Genomic DNA, 23,264 nt, shown 5'->3' with positions numbered 1-23,264 from the left:
GTTATGAAGCCAGCAGAAATAACCAAAGGGCCCAAGAGGCCCAGGGGCAATCCGGCAAAAGGGAAGGAGGTAATCAATGAGGGATATCCCGATCAGCCGATCAATGTTGGAAGCGACCTCCCAAGCCACACAAGAAGAGCACTGGTCGACCTGCTAAAACGCTACAAACATGTATTTGCTTGGACCCCCATGGATATGGTGGGGGTAGAAAGGAAGGTCATCAAACATAAGCTGATGATCAAACCGGGGGTAAAAGAGGTTAAGCAGAAGAAAAGGGTACAAGGAGGAGACCATAACAGGGCGATCAATGCAGAAGTGTCTTAGCTGACGGAGGCCGAAATAGTAAGGGAGGCGACGTTCCCAACATGGATTGCAAACCCAGTTATGGTCCGTAATCAGGATGGGTCGTGGCGCATGTTCATCGACTTTTCTGATCTAAACAAGGCATGCCCTAAAGATTGCTACCCACTCCCGGAAATCGATCAGAAGGTAGAGTCGCTACAGGGATAAAAGTTAAAATGCTTCTTGGACGCATACAAAGGGTATCACCAGATATTGATGAGCAAAGAAGACGAAGAGAAAACAGCCTTCTATACAGACCATGGCACGTTCTGCTACACCAAGATACCTTTCGGGTTAAAGAACGCAGGGGCGACATACCAACGGCTAGTTGACTCGATATTAGCCAAGCAAATTGGAAGGAATATTGAGGTATGTGTAGATGATATGGTGATCAAGAGCCCAAATGAAGAAAAGATATTGCAAGACATCGAAGAGACTTTCAAAACATTAGAGGTAACCAAGATGAAACTAAACCCAGCCAAATGCACGTTTGGAGTGGAAGAGGGGCAATTCTTGGGCTACTATGTTACTAGACAAGGCGTCCAGCCCAGCCCGACCAAGGTCGACGAGTTCATTGAGACGGAAACCCCAAACTCTCTTAGAGATGCACAAGGTCTGAACAGGAAGCTCACAGCTCTAAGTAGGTTCATCTCAAAATATGTCAACAAGGCTATGCCACTGTTCCACACCTTAAAGGGATGCATCGAGAAAAACAATTTCCAATGGACGAATGAAGCTGAGAAGGCGCTCCAGAGAATCAAGGAGGCACTGCACAAGCTGCCGACCCTGGCAACCCCCATCCCGGGAGAAACATTACAAGTGTATCTATCGACGTCAAGTGAAGCGATATCATCGGTATTGGCTGTGGAAAGGGAAGGAGAGCAGAGACCGATATACTTTGTTAGCAGAGCGCTGCAAGGACCAGAACTCAACTATCCCACGCTGGAAAAATTGGTGTTGGCACTCATCTACGCTGCGAGACGATTAAGGCGATACTTCCATGCACATTAAATCGAGGTACTCACAAGCTACCCCATTAAACAGATCTTGCTTAAGCCAGAGACGTCGGGTCGGCTGGCCAAGTGGGCAATTGAACTGGGAGAGCACGACATAAACTACCGCCCAAAAACAAGTATCAAAGGGCATGAGTTGGCTGATTTCTTACTAGAAATTCCTGACGGAGGGAATCCGGCGAAAGAAAAGGTGTGGGTAGTTGAAGAGGCCCCTACCGGCGACGGTTCATGGACCCTGTACACGGACGGAGCGTCCAGCAGGGAAGGCTCAGGGGCGAGGCTGATCCTGACTAGTCCAGAAGGAGAAGAGGTAACCTATGCCCTCTGTTTCGACTTCCATACATCGAACAACAAGGCGGAGTATGAGGCACTGCTCGCAGGATTACGACTCGCCAAACAGATGGGTGCGAAAGCTGTAACAGCGCTAACCGACTCAAGGTTAGTAGCGAACCAAGTCAATGGGAGTTTTGAGGTAAGATACCAAAGAATGGGAAGGTATGTAAAGATGGTAAAGCAACTAGTAGGATCATTCGGCCAATTTACAATCAAGTAAATACCCAGAAGTGAGAATAAGAGGGCAGACGCTTTGAGCAAGCTAGCGTCCACTTGTTTCGACCACCTGTCAAAGAAAGTTTTAGTGGAGGTGCTCCGGGAGAGAAGTATTGATGAACAGCAAGTGAACATCCTGACCCCCGCCAGACCCACATGGATGACGTCGTTCCGGGAATACCTCCAGAGAGGGGTGTTGCCGGACAACCATGACGAAGCCAGAAAAATACGTATAAAGGCGCCCTCATACGCAATGGTGAACGGGGAGTTGTACAAGAAGGGGTTCACGTCTCCATGGCTAAAATGTTTAGATCAAGCCAAGGGGAGAGAGATATTGCAGGAAGCACACTCAGGGTAGGTAGGCGCACACGAAGGAGCGAGGGCTTTGACATGAAAGGTGCTACGAATTGGGGTATACTGGCCAACGATACATCAAGACGCAGTAGAAGTAACCAAGAAATGTGGGGAGTGTCAATCTTACGCCCCAGTCCAGGCGGAACCCCCGGCGCTGCTAAGCAACATATCCAGCCCGTGGCCTTTCTATCAGTGGGGCATAGATATAGTGGGTCCATTCCCAGAAGCACCAGGGAAGCTGAAGTATATGGTGGTAGTCGTGGATTACTTCACAAAGTGGATTGAAGCTGAACCATTGGCATGCATATCTAGGAGGCACATGATAAAATTTGTGTGGAAAAACATCATGACAAGATTTGGAACACCTAAGGTTCTCATCAGTGACAATGGTTTGCAATTTGCTGAGAACCCGTTCAGAGAATGGTGCACTGCCAAAGGGATAAGCCAACGCTTCACATCGGTGGCACACCCTCAAGCGAACGGTCAAACGGAGGTGTCCAACCGAACCATTGTCAATGGGATCAAAAAGAGGTTGGGCAAAGCAAAAGGGAATTGGGCAGAGGAGATACCAATGGTGCTATGGTCATACAGGACTACACCACGGAAAAGCACAAGGGAAACCCCTTTCAGCTTGACATATGGGACTGAAGCCATGCTCCCCATGGAAGTGGCAGTGAATACGCTAAGGGTGGCCAACCAAGATGAGGAAAGCAACGTACAAGGCCTGAGGATAAACTTAGATATCCTAGAGGAGAAATGCGAAGAGTCGGGAGTACGCCAAGCTGCGTATAAACATGCAACAGAAAGGTATTACAACCAAAGGGTAAAGGAGAAGGCCTTCAAAGTGGGTGAGTATGTTTTGAGGAAAAATGAGGCCAGTCGGGCACAGCCCCAGGGAAAGCCGGGCCCAACGTGGGAAGGCCCATACAGGGTCACAGAGGCAAACAGGAACGGGGCATATGTGTTAGAGACGATGGAAGGAAGACCCATTCCAAAAACATGGAATGCTAGGAACCTAAAGAAATATTTTTTCTAAGGAAGAGGAAAGATGTAACTCTAGTTGGTTGATATCCCATTGAGTATATTGCACCTTAGAAGTATTTAGAGTACATTTATCCATGCTAAGTGACATGAGAATTGATACTCAGTGTATTCCTATGTTTAAAGGCATGAGTTTAGTACTCGACATATATAAAATTTAATGCATAAGTGACATGAGCTTAATACTCAGTGTATTTAAAAAACCCGCGGTTAAATAGTACTGCAATTGCTGATTTCTCATACTTAGTGTAATAATCTCCAACGATTGAATGATGAGTGCTAAGCGCACTCAATGTGAACACTTAGCGTTTCAATAATAACAAACAAGGCAAAATATTTGGCACATCTTGAGCAATAGGCAATTAACGAATAAGCCAAGCACAAAAAACAAAAGGAGATGATAGATAATGCTTAGTGCATATCAAACACATACATATAAAAGAAAAAACATTGTTTTGGGCAATTCAACCATTGCAAAGCAAAACACATAGACTAAACAAAACAAGGAAATATTATGGCTTCGAACCATCACCAACAGACTTATAACCAACCACAGCCCCCTCCACAACATCATCTGCACTCACTTTCCCAGCCAACCCATCATAAATCTCCCTATCATCAGCCACCTCATCAACATCGCCACCTCCAACACCTGCTCGGCCATCACCACCTCCAACACCTACTTGACCATCACCATCTCCAACACCTACTCGATCATCACCACTAGCACCACAGTCTTTACCATTCCCTCCCACACCAATGTCATTCACAAGCACCATTTCACGACCCGCATCATCCTCAGGAGTGCCCTCTGAACCAAAAGAACACAACTATCGCAAACCATCAATACCCATCTCTCCCAGACCCAACAGACCTGCGTGATCCATACTAGAAAAGGATAAGAGAGCATCACTTACGCTAACCACAGGCCCGACAGATAGCGAACTAGCACCCGCCTCCCCACTTTCACCACCACTTAAAGTTTTCTGGACAGATTCAACCCCGGCCACATATGCAGCATGGCGGATAAGACTGATAGCATTGGTAAAGTCAGGATGCTCTATCAGCTAATCAACGATACGCACAACACCAATTTGCAGCAGCCAATCCAAATCTCGACGAACAGCGCACACAACTGCTTGCAGCGATGACACAAGCTTGTCACGGTCAACGACGTCACGCTCGAGACTTTCAACCTGGATCATTAAGCCTTCATCCATTTGAGTGAGAGAATCAACCTTGGCCTCTAATGCATCCCTAGCCTCATCAAGAACATTCTTCTCAGACGCCAGCAATTCACATTTCTTTTCAGCTGAGCAAAGATTGTCGCCAAGCTCACCCAGATGGTGCTCCAGGCTTGCCACACGCGACCCGTAGGTGGCATGAACGGCCTCCATCTCACTAACGCTACGGATGTGCTGGGAACCTGCAACAAGATAGAACATCGCCTGCGTCGCAGCATAAGCCATGTTGTGAGAAAGGGAAGGGCTACCCATCGCATCCATATCCCCCATTGCAGCCGGAGGGAAGGCATGGCGCGAGAACTCCAAGCCATTGGCATGAACAAAAAGACGAGAATCGTTGCGAAGATCCCAAGATGGCACAAAAACCGCCGACCCAGAAGCACCATCACCGGGGCCACCATCTGTGGAAACTGTAACTGGCCCGGGGGGCAGAAGCCTTTTGGGGAAGAAAGCTTGGAGGGGACAAACGGAGCACTTGGAGAAGGGATTGAAGAAAAATCTGAAAGATCGGGCTGTTCAGTCGCCCTATTGACTCCCTTAGACCGTTGCACGTCATCATCGGGAATCACAACCACGCCAGCAGAGGTGGAGTTCACTGGCGTGGAACTCATCGAGCTCAGTAGGCGAGAAAAGTTGCGCCTAGTATGCACCCTCTTGGGGGCGGGAGGAGCGCCAGTCACCGGCTCACCCATCGCCTGCATAGCCTTCCATTTCGCCTGCATCCGCCGAACGTCAGCAATAATACCCTCTTTGTTGTCCTCACAGTCCTCCGGGGAAGAGGAAGGAACACCGCCCGTTGGCATAACAGAGGAAATTGGGCGGGCAAACAACGGATCTCCCCCAGGAACCGACGAGCCCGCTGGAGGGACAGGAGGAGTAGGGGTGTTGAGACGATCTGCCCGACGAGGAGGGGGAAGACGCTCGAACAGATCCACCTCACGAAACTCCAGTTTGCCTCGATAGCGTTTATGCAATACCTCATCCATGGATAAGGAAGACTCAACACCTAAAGAAAATTAGAATGAAATGCAAGTCACATGGAGGCGGTTAAAAGAAACACCAAAAGTAAAATAAAGAGAGAAACAGGGCGAATGCGACACTCACCATCAACGACGGAGTAGAACACCGCCATCTTGCCACGCCGCCTCCAAGAGGGGCTCATCCCTACCCCGGACAGGATCGCTTCGGAGTAATCTTCAGCGGTTACTTGCACACTTTTCAGGTAATCGGCGACTTCTTGATTGTGAGGAAAGAGCTTGGGGACAGTATCGGCAAAAGTATTGGCACGCTAACGACCACTCCCAACCAGTTCCTGATTCACCCACAACCACTTGTCTTGCCAATTCTTGGGGGTACGCCCATCAAGAACTAGGGCATGCCCCCCTCGTCGGGCCGAAAAAGTACACTTATCAACGGTAAGGCAGAACCAGAAAAAGAACTTGAAAACAAAATAGTCGGGAACATACCCATTGGCTCTACAGACCATCTCGAAGGCAACCACTTTGTTGACAGCGTTAGGGGTCAACATCTGAAGACTACAACCATCCTTCTGAAGAACCTCCTCTTGGAAATCTGTCAGAGGCAATCGTATGCCAGCATCTAGGGTTTTTAGGAAAACCCCAATTTTTCCAGGGGGAGAAGAGATACTAGAGCCAGCAGAGGGAAATTCCACACCTTCTAAGGAGGATAAGCCATACATGACCTCCAATTTTCGATACTCGGCAGAAGAAGGGACGATCCCAGGAAGATTAGCCATGAGAGGGAAAGAAGAATGAACACGAAGAGAAAAGAAGAACAGAGGAAGCAAAAGAAACTGTACAAAGACCCTCTTAAAGAAGAAGAAGAGGTGGGACATTTAAATGACTAATGTGATGATGTAACTGCCAACAGTCACATCACCATTAAAAACGGAGCGGCGGATAAAGAAAAACGAGCACGCGTCATTCAGTTAAGTCCAGAACGTCGTAACTAGAGCTGCAACGCTACGGCTACTAGACTGGGGGACTTGATGGCGTGCCTAGGGCAGCACAGCAGAGTTGCATCCAAGCCCTAAAACCGGGCACACCAGCCAGATCCAGCCCAGCAGGATCAACGCCTGCTGGCGTCCCCGGGAGCGGAACGCCCAAGCGAAAGGCTCGCGCCCGCCAGGTGACGCTCTTCGCTCCAAGACAAAAGTATGGCCAGGAGACAAACAGTGGGATCATAGCATTACCGTCAAAGCCAATGAGAGCGCTCTGACAGTTGAAGGCGCATGACCCTCCAATCAGCTCCTCTGATCCTGTCTCCCCAAAAAAGCGATCATGTCTGGTACGGACCAGACAGGGGCGCTAGGTACAAAAGGACGCATTCTCATACTAGCGAGGTAAGCTCCCCAACCGATCTAGAAAGAACAAACACAAACCCTAAAGCCATCCTAACTTGACCGTCGGAGCGTTCTCCCGGGAACTCCTCCCGGGAAGCGGCTGACGGCCCTTGTTCTTTGTGATCTTGCAGTTACAGCCAAGCAACCAAGAAGGTCCCATCCCAGAGTCAGAAGCGAGATCTCATCAAGAGCAAGGTTCCATCATGTTATATATGGTATTTTGGGGAACTCACTAAGCTTTGTGCCTACAGTATTTCGTGTTATGTGTTTCAGGTACTAGTGAGGATCGCGGGAAGGCGCCGACTTGATCAGTACACACACGGGATTTTTATGTTATGAGATCTTGGGATTGATATATGTCATGAATTGAGTTTTAAACAATGATGTTTTTATAAATAATGAATGAATTATGTTTTTATAAAATGCGAAAAATTGTTTTGAAATTTATGGCGTTACAAGTTGGTATCAGAGCCTTGGTTTGAGGGATTCGAGTACACCTTCGGGCGTATTTGAACTCAAATTGAGGATTTGAGAAATATTTTCAAAAGAGAACCAAGTTTTCTAAAAAGAGTAAAAGATTTTTGGAAAACGCAGAGCAGAGTCGTGTGTACGATCAGTCAGCGCTCGAATGGTGATTTCCCAAAATACCCTTAAATTATATGCTTATGAGATTGATATGATGTATTCTCGTGCTAGAGTGGGCTAGGTATTCGTATTAGGACTAGAGTGGCCTGATTTGTGATGCCTTAGCCTAGGGGGAGGTGAGCTACTATGAGATGCTTAAGAGTGAGTAGGTAGCAGTGAGGAGCTTATGAGAGATCTGTTAGAGAGTGGATTATGCATAATAGAGTACTTGGTACTTGGGATCCTAGGAGGAGGACTTGGGGTGTATACTGATGCGGTGTGGACGGTAGTATTGGGCCCGTACTACTAAAAACACCGGGGCGGTGTACAGTTCAAGTAAGAACCTTCGGGATGCCAGGGATCAAGGAGGGATGAGTTATCGAGTGCGAGTATGCTCGAGTGAGTTTCTAATATATCGTATGTTGTATTTCAGAGGTAGATCATGGTGAGGACACGTCATGCGCCAGAGAGCAGCGAGACTAGTGATGACGAGATCCACCGGATCATCCATGAGGAGGTGGCTGCGTCCATCAGGGCAGAAATACCAGAGATGTTCGGGTCTATTAAGACCACGCTGATTGAGAATTTTGACGAGCATTAGGCTGCTCTTTCTGAGGCTGCTGTTGCAGCGGCCACCGCAGCCGTCACTGCTACTAGGCCGCAGGGGGGTGACTCGTTGTTGTTCAGGGAGTTCAGCAACACGAAGCCACCAGAATTTGATGGGACGCAGGATCCAATTGCAGCGATAAGATGGGTATCTGACATTGAGGGGTGTTTCTATACATGCTCGTGCCCGGAGCACTTGACGGTTCGGTTTGCACTGAACCAGCTTCGCCTGGGGGCGAAGGACTGGTGGAAGTTTGCGACAGCACACTATTCTCCAGCAGAGCTTGTTGCGGTGACCTGGGAGAGGTTCACCGCCATGTTTCGTGATGAGTACGTTCCCTCGGTGGAACGGGATCGGTTCACCGCCATGTTTCATGAGAGGGCGATGTTCTGCCCAGAACACGTGTCTACTGAGCAGGCACGTATGAGCCGTTATTTGAGTATTTTGAGGAGAGATATTCGGGAGTTCGTGGCGAACTCCTCGTACTGGACATTTGCCGAGCTTCAGGAAAATGCCCGGAAGAGGGAGATCGAGCTAGAGACTCAGGCTAGGGAGGAGGTGGAGTCTCAGGGGAGGGATCGACGACCGGCACAGTCCCAGCCGGCAGCCAAGCGGGCCAAGCTAGCTGATTCCAGAGCAGGGAGCCAGAAGGGTCGCACTTGTGGAAAGTGAGGCAAGGGTCATGATGGAGTTTGTAGAGCTGGATCTTGCTACAAGTGTGGCAAGGAGGGGCATATGGCCAAGGACTGCCCAAGGGGTTTGCAGTGTGTTTTCACTACAACCAGACCGGACACCGGAAGGCCGAGTGTCCGCTACTGCGATGGTCAGCACAGGGAGCTTCTCAGGGGTCTGCCCCTGCTGTTGTTAGAGCTTCTGATAGTTGGCCGGTGAAGACCGAGACGCCGAAGGCTCTGGGGAGAGCTTTCCAGTTGACTGCGGAAGAGGTCCGCGCAGCGCCCGATGTCATGGCTGGTATGTATTCTTTCATGTATTTATTTTAATGTTTGAGATTTTGTGCTTATATTATGATATACGTAGGTACTTTTCTTGTGAGTTATGTACCTGCTTTGGTGTTATTTGACTCGGGTGCGATTCGATCTTTTATATCGTTGGCTTTTAGTCGGCACATCAGTATTAGTCGAGAGGCGTTGAGTCGACCTCTGAGAGTCTCCATCGCCGACAAGAGAGCAGTGTATGCCACGGAGGTGATTCGAGGATGTGTACTCGAGATTTTCGGTGTAGAGTTTCCTATTGATTTGGTCCCGATTGCGATGGGGGACGTCTGTGTCATCGTAGGCATGGATTGGTTGAGCAGATTTGGAGCAATTATCGATTGCGAGCGGCATCTGGTGACTATACGAGACCCAAGTGGGGGAGTTCTTACAGTGTACGGCGAGGGTACTCGTCCCGATTCAGCGTTTTGTTCGGCTGCTAGAGCAAGGCAGAGTCTAAAGCGGGGTTGTAATGGTTTTGTAGCGTATGTGATGGATACGAGAGTTGGTGCAGAGAGACCGAGTACGGTTGAGGAGGTTCCGATAGTGCGTGAATTCCCGGATGTCTTTCCCGAGGAGTTACCGGGTGTGCCTCCCGAGAGGCAGGTTGAGTTTCGCATTGATTTGATTCCAGGGGCAGCACCTATTGCCAAGGCGCCCTATCGCCTTGCACCTCCAGAGATGCAGGAGTTATCCTTGCAGCTTCAGGAGCTGCTGGGGAAGGGGTTTATACGGCTGAGCAGCTCGCCGTGGGGAGCACCGATCCTTTTTGTGAAGAAAAAGGATGGTTCGCACTGAATGTGCATAGATTATCGAGAGCTGAACAAGTTAACGGTCAAGAACCGTTATCCTTTGCCGAGGATCGACGATTTGTTCGACCAGCTGCAGGGAGCGTCTTGGTTTTCCAAGATTGATCTGAGATCTGGATATCATCATATGAGGGTGCGCGAGGAGGATATCCAGAAGACCGCATTCAGGACTCGTTATGGGCATTACGAGTTCGTGGTGATGCCATTCGGGCTCACCAATGCGCCTGCAGCGTTCATGGATCTCATGAATAGGGTATGTAGACCAATGCTAGATCGATCAGTGATTGTGTTCATTGACGACATTTTGGTGTATTCGAGATCCAGGGAGCAACATGAGGAGCATTTGCGAGAAATCCTCAGTATGCTGAGATCGGAGAGGCTTTACGCCAAATTCTCCAAGTGCGATTTTTGGTCACGAGAGGTGCAGTTCCTTGGTCACCTCGTTAACCAAAAGGGGATTTTGGTCGATCCGGCCAAGATCGAGGCGGTGATGAGTTGGGAGGTGCTGAAATCTCCTTCTGGGATCAGGAGTTTTCTAGGGTTGGCCGGCTATTATCGGAGGTTCATCAGGGATTTCTCCAAAATTGTTGTTCCTCTCACCAGGTTGACCCGGAAGGGTGTGGTGTTCAGCTGGGGCCCAGAGCAGCAGGCCTCATTTGAGACTCTTCGCTAGAGATTGTGCGAAGCCCCGGTGTTGGCTCTTCCAGAGGGAATGGAGGACTTCGTGGTGTATTGTGACGCATCGATATCTGGTTTGGGCGCGGTGTTGATGCAGAGGGGGCATGTGATCGCGTATGCATCGAGGCAGCTGAAGCCCCATGAGGCAAGGTATCCCACCCACGATCTAGAGTTAGGGGCTGTGGTGTTCGCCCTCAAGATTTGGTGCCATTATCTGTATGGGGTTCGGTGTACGATATACACGGACCACAAGAGTCTGAAGTATTTGATGGATCAGCCAAACTTGAACATGCGTTAAAGGAGATGGTTGGATGTAGTAAAGGATTATGATTGCGAGATCCTGTACCACCCGGGCAAGGCTAATGTGGTAGCCGACGCCCTGAGTCGTAGGGCAGAGAGCGCCCCGATTCGGGATATTTGTATGAGATTGACGGTGATGACTCCGGTGTTGGACACCATCAGAGGGGCTCAGGCTGAGGCAGTGAGACCGGAGAACCGTAAGAGAGAGCGAGTTATCGGACAGGTGTCAGAGTTCGTGACCGATAGCAGAGGGCTTATGACCTTCCAGGGCCGGATTTGGGTACCATTTGTTGGAGGAACGCGTACCATCTTGATGGAGGAGGCGCATAGATCGAGATTCTCAATCCATCCCGGGGCCACTAAGATGTTTCTGGATCTTAAAAGGGAGTATTGGTGGACCTGTATGAAGAGAGATGTAGCGTGGTTTGTTGAGAGGTGCCTAACCTGTCGTAGGGTTAAAGCCGAACATCAGAGACCGCATGGTAAGTTGCAGCCACTGGAAGTCCCAGAGTGGAAATGGGAGCAGATATCCATGGATTTTATCACCAAAATGCCAAGAACGGCGAGGGGTGTCGATGCGATTTGGGTGATAGTAGACCGCTTGACAAAGAGCGCTCAGTTTCTCACCATTAGTGAGAGTTCTTCTGCAGAGAAGTTAGCAGAGATATATGTGAGAGAGGTGGTATCGCGGCATGGGGTGCTGATCTCGATTGTGTCAGATCGAGATCTGTGTTTCACTTCCAGATTTTGGAAGAAATTCCATGAGGAGTTGGGTACGAGGCTGCATTTTATTACCGCATACCACCCGAAGACTGACGGTCAGAGCGAGTGGACGATTCAGACGCTTAAGGACATGCTCCGAGCATGTGTGTTGGATTTTGGTGGAAGTTGGGACACGTATTTTCCCTTAGCGGAGTTTTCCTACAACAACATTGGAATGCCGCCCTTTGAGCTGTTGTATGGGAGGAGGTGTCGGACTCCCATTTGTTAGGGGGAGGTGGGGCAACGAGTGATGGGTAGCACGGAGATTGTGCTTCAGACGGCAGAGCAGATACAGCAGGTCAGACAGAGATTGTTGACCGCTCAGAGTCGCCAGAAGAGTTATGCGGATAGGCGACGATCCGATCTTGAGTTCCAGGTCGATGATTATGTTCTCCTGAAGGTATCTCCTTGGAAAGGAGTGATTCGATTTAGGAAGACGAGCAAGCTAGGGCCCCAACATATTGGGCCATTCAGAGTGATCGCGAGGGTGGGCAGGGTAGTGTATCGCTTGGAGCTACCTGCGGAGTTGGAGCGGATTCATAATACCTTCCACGTGTCTCAGTTGAGGAGGTGTATAGCCGACGAGTCGGCGGTAGTTCCGTTAGAGGACATTCAGGTGGATGCGAGCCTGAACTACGTGGAGAGACCAGTTGCGATTGTGGATCGGAAGATCAAGGTTCTGAGGAACAAGGAGGTGCCTCTGGTGAAGGTTCAGTGGCAACATCGGAGAGGATCCGAGTTGACTTGGGAGCCAGAGCGGGAGATGCGTGAGCAGCATCCGAAGCTATTTCAGGGATGAGTCTTCGAGGGCAAAGACTGTTTCAAGTGGGGGAGAATTGTAACATCCGGAATTTCAGGCATTATATTTATTCGTTGAATTTCAAGTTTTGTGGAAGAACTCGGCGAGTTAATGCGTAGACTCGCCGAGTAGAGACGTGAATCATTATCCGGGTGGATGGATGGACTCGGCGAGTCACCCCAAGGACTCGGCGCGTCCACGCTGTTTAATGAAACCATAATTCCTCGGGTTTGGGTCCTATTTAAGGGGCCTTATGGCCGTCATTTGCGGCTACCAGAACCCAGAGAGAAACCCTAAGTAAGCTAGAGCGTTTGTGAGAGGAAAGGAGTCATTTCTTGATCGTTGTTAGTGTTTTTGCAAATAGAAGAGGACCAAGACAAGAGGAGGCTGAAAAGGGTGCTAATCCAGTGATTCCAGGGCTCAGAGACTTCATTTTGAGGTATTCATTCGACCCTTCTTCAGTTTATGGTGTAATTCTTAGAGTTAGGGCTTTTTAGCCCCTTTAGAGGATGGTTATATGGAGTAATTGGTCCCCTCTCATGTTGGTGCTGTAGATCTGGACCCAAAGAGGTCCAGAGACCCTTTTCCCTTGAGCTTTATGAGTGTTAATGGGGGTTATGAGCTTAGGATGTCATTTTAGAGGTCATATCTACAAATAAGGCCTTTGAGCCTTTGCATGAGCACCAAGATGTTAGCTTTACGTGATTATAATGCTTTGGGAAGCTGGATCTACGGTTTAGAGGAGCGGCTCTGACCTCAGGAGGTCAGATCAGCTGGAGCATCGCATGAACTCGCCGAGTCCAATAGCCGACTCGACGAGTAGAACACGGGTTTTCCCGATAATCACACAGTTGGTGACTCACTGAGTTGGGGAAGTGACTCGGTGAGTCAGAGGGAATCTAGATGACAGAGTGCACAATGGTACTCGCCGAGTCAGGAGCCGGACTCGGCGAGTTGGGTCAGGACATTTCACAGATTGTGATCAGTGATGATTTGCAGAGTTGAGGATTGACCCAGTAAGTCGAATGATGACTATGAGAGTGAAGAAAACGTGTGGACTCACCGAGTCACTGTTGTGCACTCGGCGAGTTTGGTCAAGGTTGACCGTTGACTTCGTTGACTTTTAGGGTTAGTCAATGTTTGGACCTTAGAGTCATCGGAAGGGTAGGATAGTCTTTTACCCTTCCTAGAGGATGTATATAGAGAGAGAGAGAGAGATTAGCCTAGCCCTAAGGGTTGTATTAATTAGAGTATTTATTTCATGTGATTAGGCAGGGGCTAGACCAGAGTTTACCGAGTCAGAGATTTACTGAGATATCCGAGGTGAGTCTTCTCACTATACTTTACCTTGAGTAGGTAATCAGAGTAATGTGATACAGTGTTTGTATGCTATATATGTGTTATGTGTTGCACTGCATCATTCTATGTGATTTATGCTGTGCATGTTTACAGAGTTAGAACCTGAAGGTTCACAGAGATAGAACCTGAGGGTTCACAGAGTTTGGGTGCACGGACCCACAGAGTTATAGCCTCGAGTGGCTAATATGTGTTATATATGGTATTTTGGGGAACTCACTAAGCTTTGTGCTTACAGTGTTTCGTGTTATGTGTTTCAGGTACTAGTGAGGATCGCGGGAAGGCGCCGACTTGATCAGTACACACACGGGATTTTTATGTTATGAGATCTTGGGATTGATATATGTCATGAATTGAGTTTTAAACACTTATGTTTTTATAAATAATGAATGAATTATGTTTTTATAAAATGCGAAAAATTGTTTTGAAATTTACGGCTTTACAGGTGTATTTGAATCTGTATAAAACGATGAGTTTTTCTCGTATTACACTTGTATCCCCCCCCCCCCCCCTTGAAATATGAAAAGACATGAAAAGAAAGTAGGGGTATGAACCCACTTGGAAAGTGTGAAGATTCGAAGAAAACGAACTTTTTCTCGGGTGGCACTTCGACTGGAAAGTGACGAGATTCTTGGGAATCTCGGGGCTTCGGACCTTCGTCGGGGCTGGGATATGAAACCGGGATGTCAGGGTCGTCTAGAGAGGCTAAACGGGGAGTAAATGTGAGAGAGAAGAGAGAAATGAGCAAGGAAAGTCGGAGGTCTCGCAAGGTATTTATAGGTGGGCTGCCAGGCCTCGTACGCTGGGCATACTCCGAAGTACGCTCGACGTACTCTTCGTACACGGGGCGTACGTCAGCGATGACGTCTCCGGACCCTGTCTTCGGATGGGATGTCGTAGAGGGTGTAGGGGCGACGTGGCCGATCCGAGTCCGTGCACTACGTACGCTGGGCGTACTCCTTCGGATAAGCCTCGAAGTGTGTGCCAAAAACTTCAAAAATGTGTAACTTTCGCATACGAGCTCCGTTTTTGACGTTCTTTATATCCATGCGTAGGTAAGAATATACTCTACAACTTTCCTTTAGACTTCGTCGGCTAATTTTGATTTTAATTTTTAATATTTTATTTTAAATAGGTCGGGACAGGATAATTTCATTAAAAAATCCATAACTTCTTTATTTAATGTCCGTTTTCATCTGTCTTTTTACCATTGTACTACTATTGTAGAGACCTTCAACTCTCGTTTAAGTTGCGGCAGCTAAAAATCGTTCGATTTTTATTCCGAGTTTTTAGCTGTCTACCGCTGTTCTGAAACTTAGAAAAATCGTAACTTCTTCATACGAAGTCAGATTTAGACATTCTTTTTATGCACGCTCACGGTTTAACGTAATCTATGAATTTCGTTTAGGTGTCTAGGGCTAAAAAGTATTTTATTGAAGTTTCACTTTTTACGTTTGTCAGTGTTTTACTAGGTGTGTCGTGGGTTTTCGATTGGTCATAACTTTTTCGTTATAGCTCGGATTTGAGTGTTCTTTATATTTTTGGAAACCTTGGAACGATATCTAACACTTTATGCATCCCAATTTAGATTTTTGAACCCTTCATTTTTGACGCTGATTTCTTTGATTCTAAATAGTTCATTACATTTGACTTTTTGAATGTTACATTGGTTTGAAAAATATCGGGTTGTTACAACATACACTTAAGAACACTCGGTTTTGTTGAAATTACCCTTCATACCTTGAGTTGCAGAAATGAAATTGTCATCATCGTCAAGGTTCAATGTCGTATTTGTCGTGTTTATGAACTTAGACTTGAACGCACTCGACATGGTACTTTACATTCTTCAAGAATATGTGTCACAAACAAACCCTAATGATCATTCTCAATATTCAATGTCACAAAGAAAATTGTTTCTTAAATGCAATACCTTTTCAGAATCTTGCTTGTTCTTTGTTGATTCTAAACACTCGTAACAAAAAATGAGCTATGATAAAGATGATGATCACTTTGAAGGTCTCCGTTAATTTTGGGATTTGATAATCTGTTACAAAAAAAACTAAATATTACCTAATTTGATGGAATGGTTTCCGTGCCTATTTAATAAATTGTTTTAAATTATTATTTTTTATTAATTTTAATTGATAAAGAATTTTTTAAATTAGGAAAAATACTTGGACCACAAAGTAGCCTTACATCCACACAATACTTACAATCCACATTATAACCTAAACCTATATCTTGCCACGACATGCATGTGAGTGTACCGCGGTCGCATATCTTTCTCTACACCTGTCTCGTGTCCCGCCACTTGCCACGTTTCACTCTCCAACTGACACATGTCCTTGTGACTCACTTCATTTCCACGTTGTGTTACCACATCTATGCGCCGCATAGAGCCGGATTTTGACTTTTTGACTATGTTGCTAACAGTCGGGTTTAGGAATAGTTAGTCCCTTAAGTATACCTGTAATGGTATCAACCAAAAACATCCGTAGATGTTCATTTACCTCTATAGCTAACAGGTGGTGATAGGAATGGTTAGTCTCACAAAGTATCCTTTGGTACTAGGATATAAAGTCCAATCTATCTCATCGATGATGTGATTGTATCACAAGGTAAAGATAAGAAGGAGAACTATATAACAGTATCTACACATATAATATGTAATAGTAACTCATCATATATTATCTACGTAAACGTACTCATCTAAGTGTATCTATGTAAACGTATTCATGTAAGCGGAATCTCTGTAAGAGTATCCATGTAAGTGTGTCCATGTAAGAGGAATCTCTGTAAGAGTATCCCTTCATATAGCATGTAGTCTAGACTCATGAATGAACTGACTCTGGTGTAATTTCTTGTAATAGGGATAATGTTTTGTATCCCCTAAACTATTCCTATAATAGTTTACTAGAATGTAATTGATGAGTGTCCAAGTAGGTTTATACACCCTTGCTACCCAAGAGCGTCGGAACTGAATTAACTGATGGTACATTTATGACTATATATGTACACATGATATATAACTAATATTTAAACGACCTTCGGACGGGTACCCGATATCCCACCAGACCACATCCAAATCGAGGAAAAGGAAACAAGGTGGATAGCCTTCCTAAGTCTTTTAAACATTTCTTATATAACTATACATATAGAGGCATGCAGTTTATAATATAAAAGCATAAAAGAAGTTTTGTAAAACCTTTGAAAAGTTTAATAAATAAGAATTTATGACTTGATGTTAGTTTATAAAACAATTCGAAAACCGTTTGACAAGACAGTTTAAGTGTGAGAAAACCTTTGTTTGAAGCACAACTATAACAGATTCAAAAAGGAAACCTATAGTTTGTAAGACAGTTTCTAAAAGTGTTTTAACATGTAAAAACGTTTGTGAAAACTATTTGAAGTACATATGAAAATGTTCGTTTGCTCTTGTATATGAATGTATCTCCTTGAAATAGTATTTCTAGTATGTAAAAGTTCGTGATGTTCTCATAAAACTATACCTATTATAGTTTTCTAAAAGTGTTTCTCGTTTGTATAGTAATCCCTAGTGAAATGCTCACTTGTTATGAAAAGTATAATTTTTGTAGTGCCTAAGATGGACACATATACATACAGTATAAGCAGAGTGTTTGATTTTTACATATATAACAACATTTTTCATTTCAAAAGATATGATGTTATCGTGATATATTTTGCATACGAAAGTTTCTCTATAATAGTTATAAATCACATATGATTCCGTTGATAAAAAGCGTATAATGAAACTTTCTATCACACACGATAATAATCGTGTGTTTTACTTGTATTTCTCCCCTTAAAAGCATATAAAAGAATTTATAAAACATTTAAAAGTGTGGATTATAAGGGTATGAACTCACTTGATAGATTGAAGAAGGTGAGACGAAAGTCGAGCAGAACTTCGATTGGAAAGAAGTCGATTTCTTGGAAAACTCGGGACTTCGGGACTTGCGTCGTGTGTTGGAGGTGTTACCGGGGCTTCGGGGTAGTTTAGAGGGGCTTAATAGGGTGTAGAAGTAGGAGAAATGATAGAAATGAACAACCAAAGCCGGCTGCCCTCGATTCCTATTTATAGGGTGAATTTTGGGTCTCACGTCGTGAGTTTTTCATAATTCACGTCGTGAGTTTTTCATAATTCACGTCGTGAGTTTTGTCCCAAATCGTCATGGCATGCATCACACGTCAAGTGGCTCTGGAAGGGTCATTCAAGGGGCTCACGTCGTGAGTTTTACAAAACTCACGTCATGAGTTATGACATAGAGTCGGGATTCGTGTCCGGACTTCAGAAATTCATAACTTTCGCATCCGAGCTCCGTTTTCAACGTTCTTTATATGCACGCGTAGGTGAGATTATGTTCTACAACTCTCGTTTAGACTCCTTTGGCTAATTTTGACTTTATTTTTAGTATATTATTGATATATTATCTTTATATTATTTTTAGTAGGTCGGGACACGAAAACTCCGTCATAAATCCATAACTTCTTCATCCGACGTCCGTTTTCGTCAGACTTTTTACCATTGCGCTACTATTGTTGAGACCTTCTATTCTCATTTATTTTGTGTCGGCAAAAGGTCTCTCGATCTCTATTTCGAGTTTTTAGCTGTCTACTGTTATATCCGTAACTTAGAAAAATCATAAGTTCCTCATACGAAGTCAGATTTGGACGTTCTTTTTATGTACATTTACGATTTAATGTTATCTACAACTTTCATTTAGATACTTAAGGCTAAAAACTATTGTATTGAAACTTCGCGTTTTTCGTTTAATCGGTGTTGTCGGTTTTGCCGAGAATCTTCGGTTGGTCATAACTTCTTCGTTATAACTCGGATTTTAGGGTTCTTTATATGTACGAAAACCTTGATACGATTCCTACTACTTTATTTAACCCAAATAAGATTTTAGTAAATTTAAATTTTGATCTAAATTTGACTTGTGATCCATCATATTGTCTCGAAATATCGGGTTGTCACATCATCCCCCCGTTAGAGGGAATTTCGTCCTGAAATTTGAGTTTAAACAGAATTGATAATCATGCTACTGTTAGAAGTTTTATTTGCTTCTAGTGTTCTTAAGTGAACTCGGTTGCTCGCTTGGCATTCCAGCGAACCTTTCACTATCGGGATACGACTTTGCTTCTTTCGTTTGACTTCACTGGCATGATAACTCTTCTTGGTCGAACGTATGTTGAATGTTTTTTGTGGACTGTGAGAATAGTACATCTTGTACCCTACAAGTAGTGTCTCCAGATCTTCAAAGCAATTACTGCTGCTCCTGACTCAAGATCATGTGTTGTATAGTTAACTTCCTGCGTCTTAAGCTGTCTTAAGGTATAGGCAGTGACCTTTCCTCTTGCATAAGAACACAGCCAATTCATACTGATTATGACGTCAGAACCTTGTGGTTGATTAGATGTCGTGAAGATCTAAAAGAAAGTATGATTACTCATGAATTAAGGAAAAAGGATAGGTACTTTTGTTCTATCTGTCTCTCTCTTGTCCCAATCGACAGGAAGGGCATGTGTTTGGCTTCTAAGTTTATTCGCATGGCAGCACGATCACTCGTAGTCTTGGGCAGTCTCCGTCCTGAAGTTCATATTAGAATTCATACATGGTTCAACGATCACAATCTCGTGTATACGAGTCATATATAATTAAGATTGAAAAGGTAGTCGAATAACTGATTCTTCTTTAAGCTCACATCCCATCGAGGAAAAAGAAGTTAAAGTGGAATCGTCAATTTTAAACCTGTAGAACCTTGATTATATATCACCCCTATGTATACATTCATCAGCGACAGATCAACCGTATGGATCTTTGGATTTGAACTTGACGTACTGTACGAGTGGCACTTCAGGGATTTCTTCGGAAAGGAAAAGAACTATGAGGTACTCCATTCATGAGTACTTGGTGTTCTGATATGACGACTTCGCTGGAAAGGCGATTTCGAAGAAAGAGATGTATGTATGAAGCTGTTTTTGTGAGAATCAAATTGAATCAAGTCGTATGATAATGTCGGAATCATAAGGAAACTTAAAGACATTAGATTTGAACATAAGATGTTTACAGACAAAACACAACCGTGTAACCATCAACAGAGTTACAGTACTTTAGACTACTACAAGACTATTGCTGCGAATAAGGTATACTACAAAAGGCAAGTATACGCAGCACGAGCATCCCTATACCGACGGGATCCTGCAAAAGATAAGACTCTGGTTGCACTAGTTTTGGATGGTTTATAAGTCTACTACAATGAAACGCCTAAATTACATGAACGTGGGTTCGGAGTAGGTTCTCCTGCAACTGTGATCCTGAGAATCCTACCGTCTATGCCAGATTTCTTTGTTATAGGGCAATCCTTCTTGAGGTGCCCTATCTCCCCACATTGGTGGCATGACTAGCTAGTGCTAGCCTTGGTGGCGGGAGTGAGATGTTTAGCCAGTGTTATGTGGACACGAGTGCCTTCCTCATTACACCACCTTGGAAATTGCTTCCTTAAGCGTTTTGTAGGAGTTGCCACTTGTTTATGTGGCATGGCAAGTCTTTGGGATCTCTTGCGCTCCTTTAGGGCTTGACGATATTGTCTCTTCCTTTCGGTCTTATGGCTTCGCAAGTCTATGACTGTTGCCATTTGTTGGTTTCCCGGTTTGGTACTACCATCGGAACTCTCGACTCCTTTGTCGGTCTTGCTTGTGTTGCCTGAGTTGATGTGTGTAAGGAAAGTTGTCACACCAGCTGCTACTGCAGCTTGTAATGTAGCGGCGTCGATATGGAGGATAGGGGTTTCGTTGCTCGGCTGATTGTTTCCAGATGACGACATGATTCTGTAACACGAAAGATAAATATTTTGTGAGCGATTCTGGTTGACTCTAGATGTACTTCGATTGTTCAAGTAAAGAGTATGACTATGTTCTCGAAAGTTTGACCTACATCCCTATGATGCAGTCCTAGCACTGAGTGGAAGTGTGTTTATGAAGGGTTGACCTACATCCCTATGATGCAGTCCTAGTAATGAGTGGAAGTAAGTTCGTAGAATGGTCTCAAGACGCTTGTCGTTCAAGCCGAGGTATCGCTGGTTGGTGAATAACATGATCCAACCACTAAAAGAGACTTGGAAATGTTTCTGAAGCTAAATTACTATGGTCCAATGACTTGACTAAAGCATGTTTCAAATAGACTCCAATGACAGTATGATAAGAGTACTTGAATAAAGAATGACACAAAAGTTAGCCGGCTGTCAATATCTTTGATATTCATGACGTAAAAGTTCGGGAAAATGACCTTATAAAAGGTCTTACATCATATCCATAGGAGATAGTTCTTGACATCATAAAGACCTAACCAAATGTACTTACAGTACAAGATAGTTTCATAGAAAATGCCACATCGGGCATAGACAGAAAATGATCCCTTTTTACAAGGAAAATAAAGTAAAGCATTTACTATTGGCGACGATCACCCTTATGGTGAACCCTTAGTTCGGCTAGTTGATGTTCTATATCAAGCAGGTATCTTTTGTACACCTTCTGGCGTACTTGGAGCTTTATGACTTCGGCTCGGGTTTCAGCTAGTGCTTGCAGCAGGGTCTCATGGTTTCTCTCGGATCTCTCACTTGTGATCAAGGCGATTGGTGCGAATGGTATGCATTCTGGCATTGGCATTAACCTCTTAGATACGTTGGAGAGCCGTCCTGCCCTGAATTTCGTTTCGGGCAACTCTGGGGGCCAAAATTGGAAGAATTTTGTCTGCTGAGCTTCCTTTACTTGTGTTGTAGAAGCTTCGGTCCCCATCAAATGACATAGGTTGATCTTGATCTTCGCTCCCTATCTCCAAACATTCTACCCAAGGGGGCGTCGGGCCATGAAAAGTCGGACGAGGGTTAGGAATTGGAACGGGAGTTGCCTGGGGTAGGTTCTCAACCTCGGGTTCGGAGTTATCAACATCCAAAAGGTCTTCAACATGGTGATCATTCAGAGGGATTAGATGATCACTCTCTAGTTCTTCTTCAAACCATCCAACATTTCCTTTGTTCGGAAGGTACGGGTTGCCATGGGGATGGAGTCCAGTTATGTTATCTACGCGAGAATTGGGGTAAGGAAATAATTATTAGATGAACTATCTAGATAATTATTAGAAAATCTTCATTAGTTACATCGCTATTTGTAAAGTGCATACCAGTCATATGTAATCAACACAGAATAGGCTTTCGAATAAGTGACCTTAACTCCAAATTTACAAGGAATAAGGGTAAAGCAAAAACTTCACCGATTCTAAGTCTATAACATCCTAGTTACAAATAGCCTTAGTGTATCCACTTAGCAACTATCAACTTAGTAATGAAGATCCTTTTTAGTTCTCAAGTAAGTAATTATGGTAACACAAAACACCCCTATGGTATTTTAGACTTAGGTTCTGTTATAATGTTCTCATTTTGGTAATGTTGGTAAGTTTATAGAATTGTTGCTACATCACAACCATTCTTGGGCATATGCTAATCATTCCTCGGACCAGCATAGTTGATCAGGCTATGCCACTCCCAAGACTGACTATACATCCCCAAGCTTAGTTGTGATATTCAACAATCGTAATACTTTTGTTCTTGTCGCTGTGACACCAATTTTAGTATGAATGCAGGCACGTATACTTACTTAAATATTTTATTATTTAGAAGTATAAACTCTAAGTCAGAGTATTTTTAATCCCATTGTATTTATAGTTAGTATATCTTTTATGGGTTAATATACTCAATTCACTATAAACAATGCTCTGATACCAATCTGTCACACCCCAAAACCGAGAACGGCGGAAACGTTATGGGGCGGAGGACGTCATGTATGTATCACAACAATGTAAAGTAGTAAACAAGCAACAACATCATCCATTGCATTAATAGAATAATTCAGCTTACAAATGTGTTCTTTCATAGTATAAAACAACATAACGAATACTTAAATTAAAAGACGAGTCTTGACTGCTCCGTCTTCTCTAAACCTTGCATCGGTACCTGTCTATTTGTAACCTGAGAATACAAGTTATTTTGAAAGCGAGTATCAACAATAAAGCTGGTGAATTCATAAGTATTTTAATGTTATTGCTTTGAAAAGTTGTTATGAAAGACTGGTGAATGTTTGATGAAACATTTAGTATAAGTATGAAAACCCTAGAAAATCCCATATTTCCTACTAGTATAAAAAGTAGTCTTCTACCAAGACCCGAATGTTTTGAAAGTAGTCTTTAACCAAGACCTGACTGTTTTGAAAGTACGCATCACTTGAAAATGTGACGGTTTTTCCCTGTTTAACTATTATTATAAAACAAAAAAATAACAATAATATAATAACTTATGTTGTATCCTTTGGTACTAAGATACACACGGCGTGGAAACTCGCCGTAAATGGTTCAAC

The 23,264-nt window shown here is 44.5% G+C and overlaps 1 protein-coding gene across 1 annotated transcript; it reads left to right on the top strand.

The window, feature by feature from the left end:
- The first annotated feature begins 558 nt into the window (after positions 1 to 558).
- Positions 559 to 2,262, top strand: LOC145099043 (uncharacterized). The gene is made up of 3 exons (XM_079036629.1): positions 559 to 1,242; positions 1,387 to 1,850; positions 1,917 to 2,262. The coding sequence occupies exons 1-3, from the start codon at positions 559 to 561 to the stop codon at positions 2,260 to 2,262; spliced, it is 1,494 nt and encodes a 497-aa protein (XP_078892755.1).
- The last annotated feature ends 21,002 nt before the right edge of the window (positions 2,263 to 23,264 follow it).

Source organism: Lactuca serriola, chromosome 4, assembly GCF_051521515.1.
Source record: "Lactuca serriola cultivar US96UC23 chromosome 4, Lser_US96UC23_V15, whole genome shotgun sequence".
In the NCBI taxonomy this organism is placed as follows: domain Eukaryota; kingdom Viridiplantae; phylum Streptophyta; class Magnoliopsida; order Asterales; family Asteraceae; genus Lactuca; species Lactuca serriola.
This window is presented reverse-complemented; position numbering and strand designations above follow the sequence as displayed.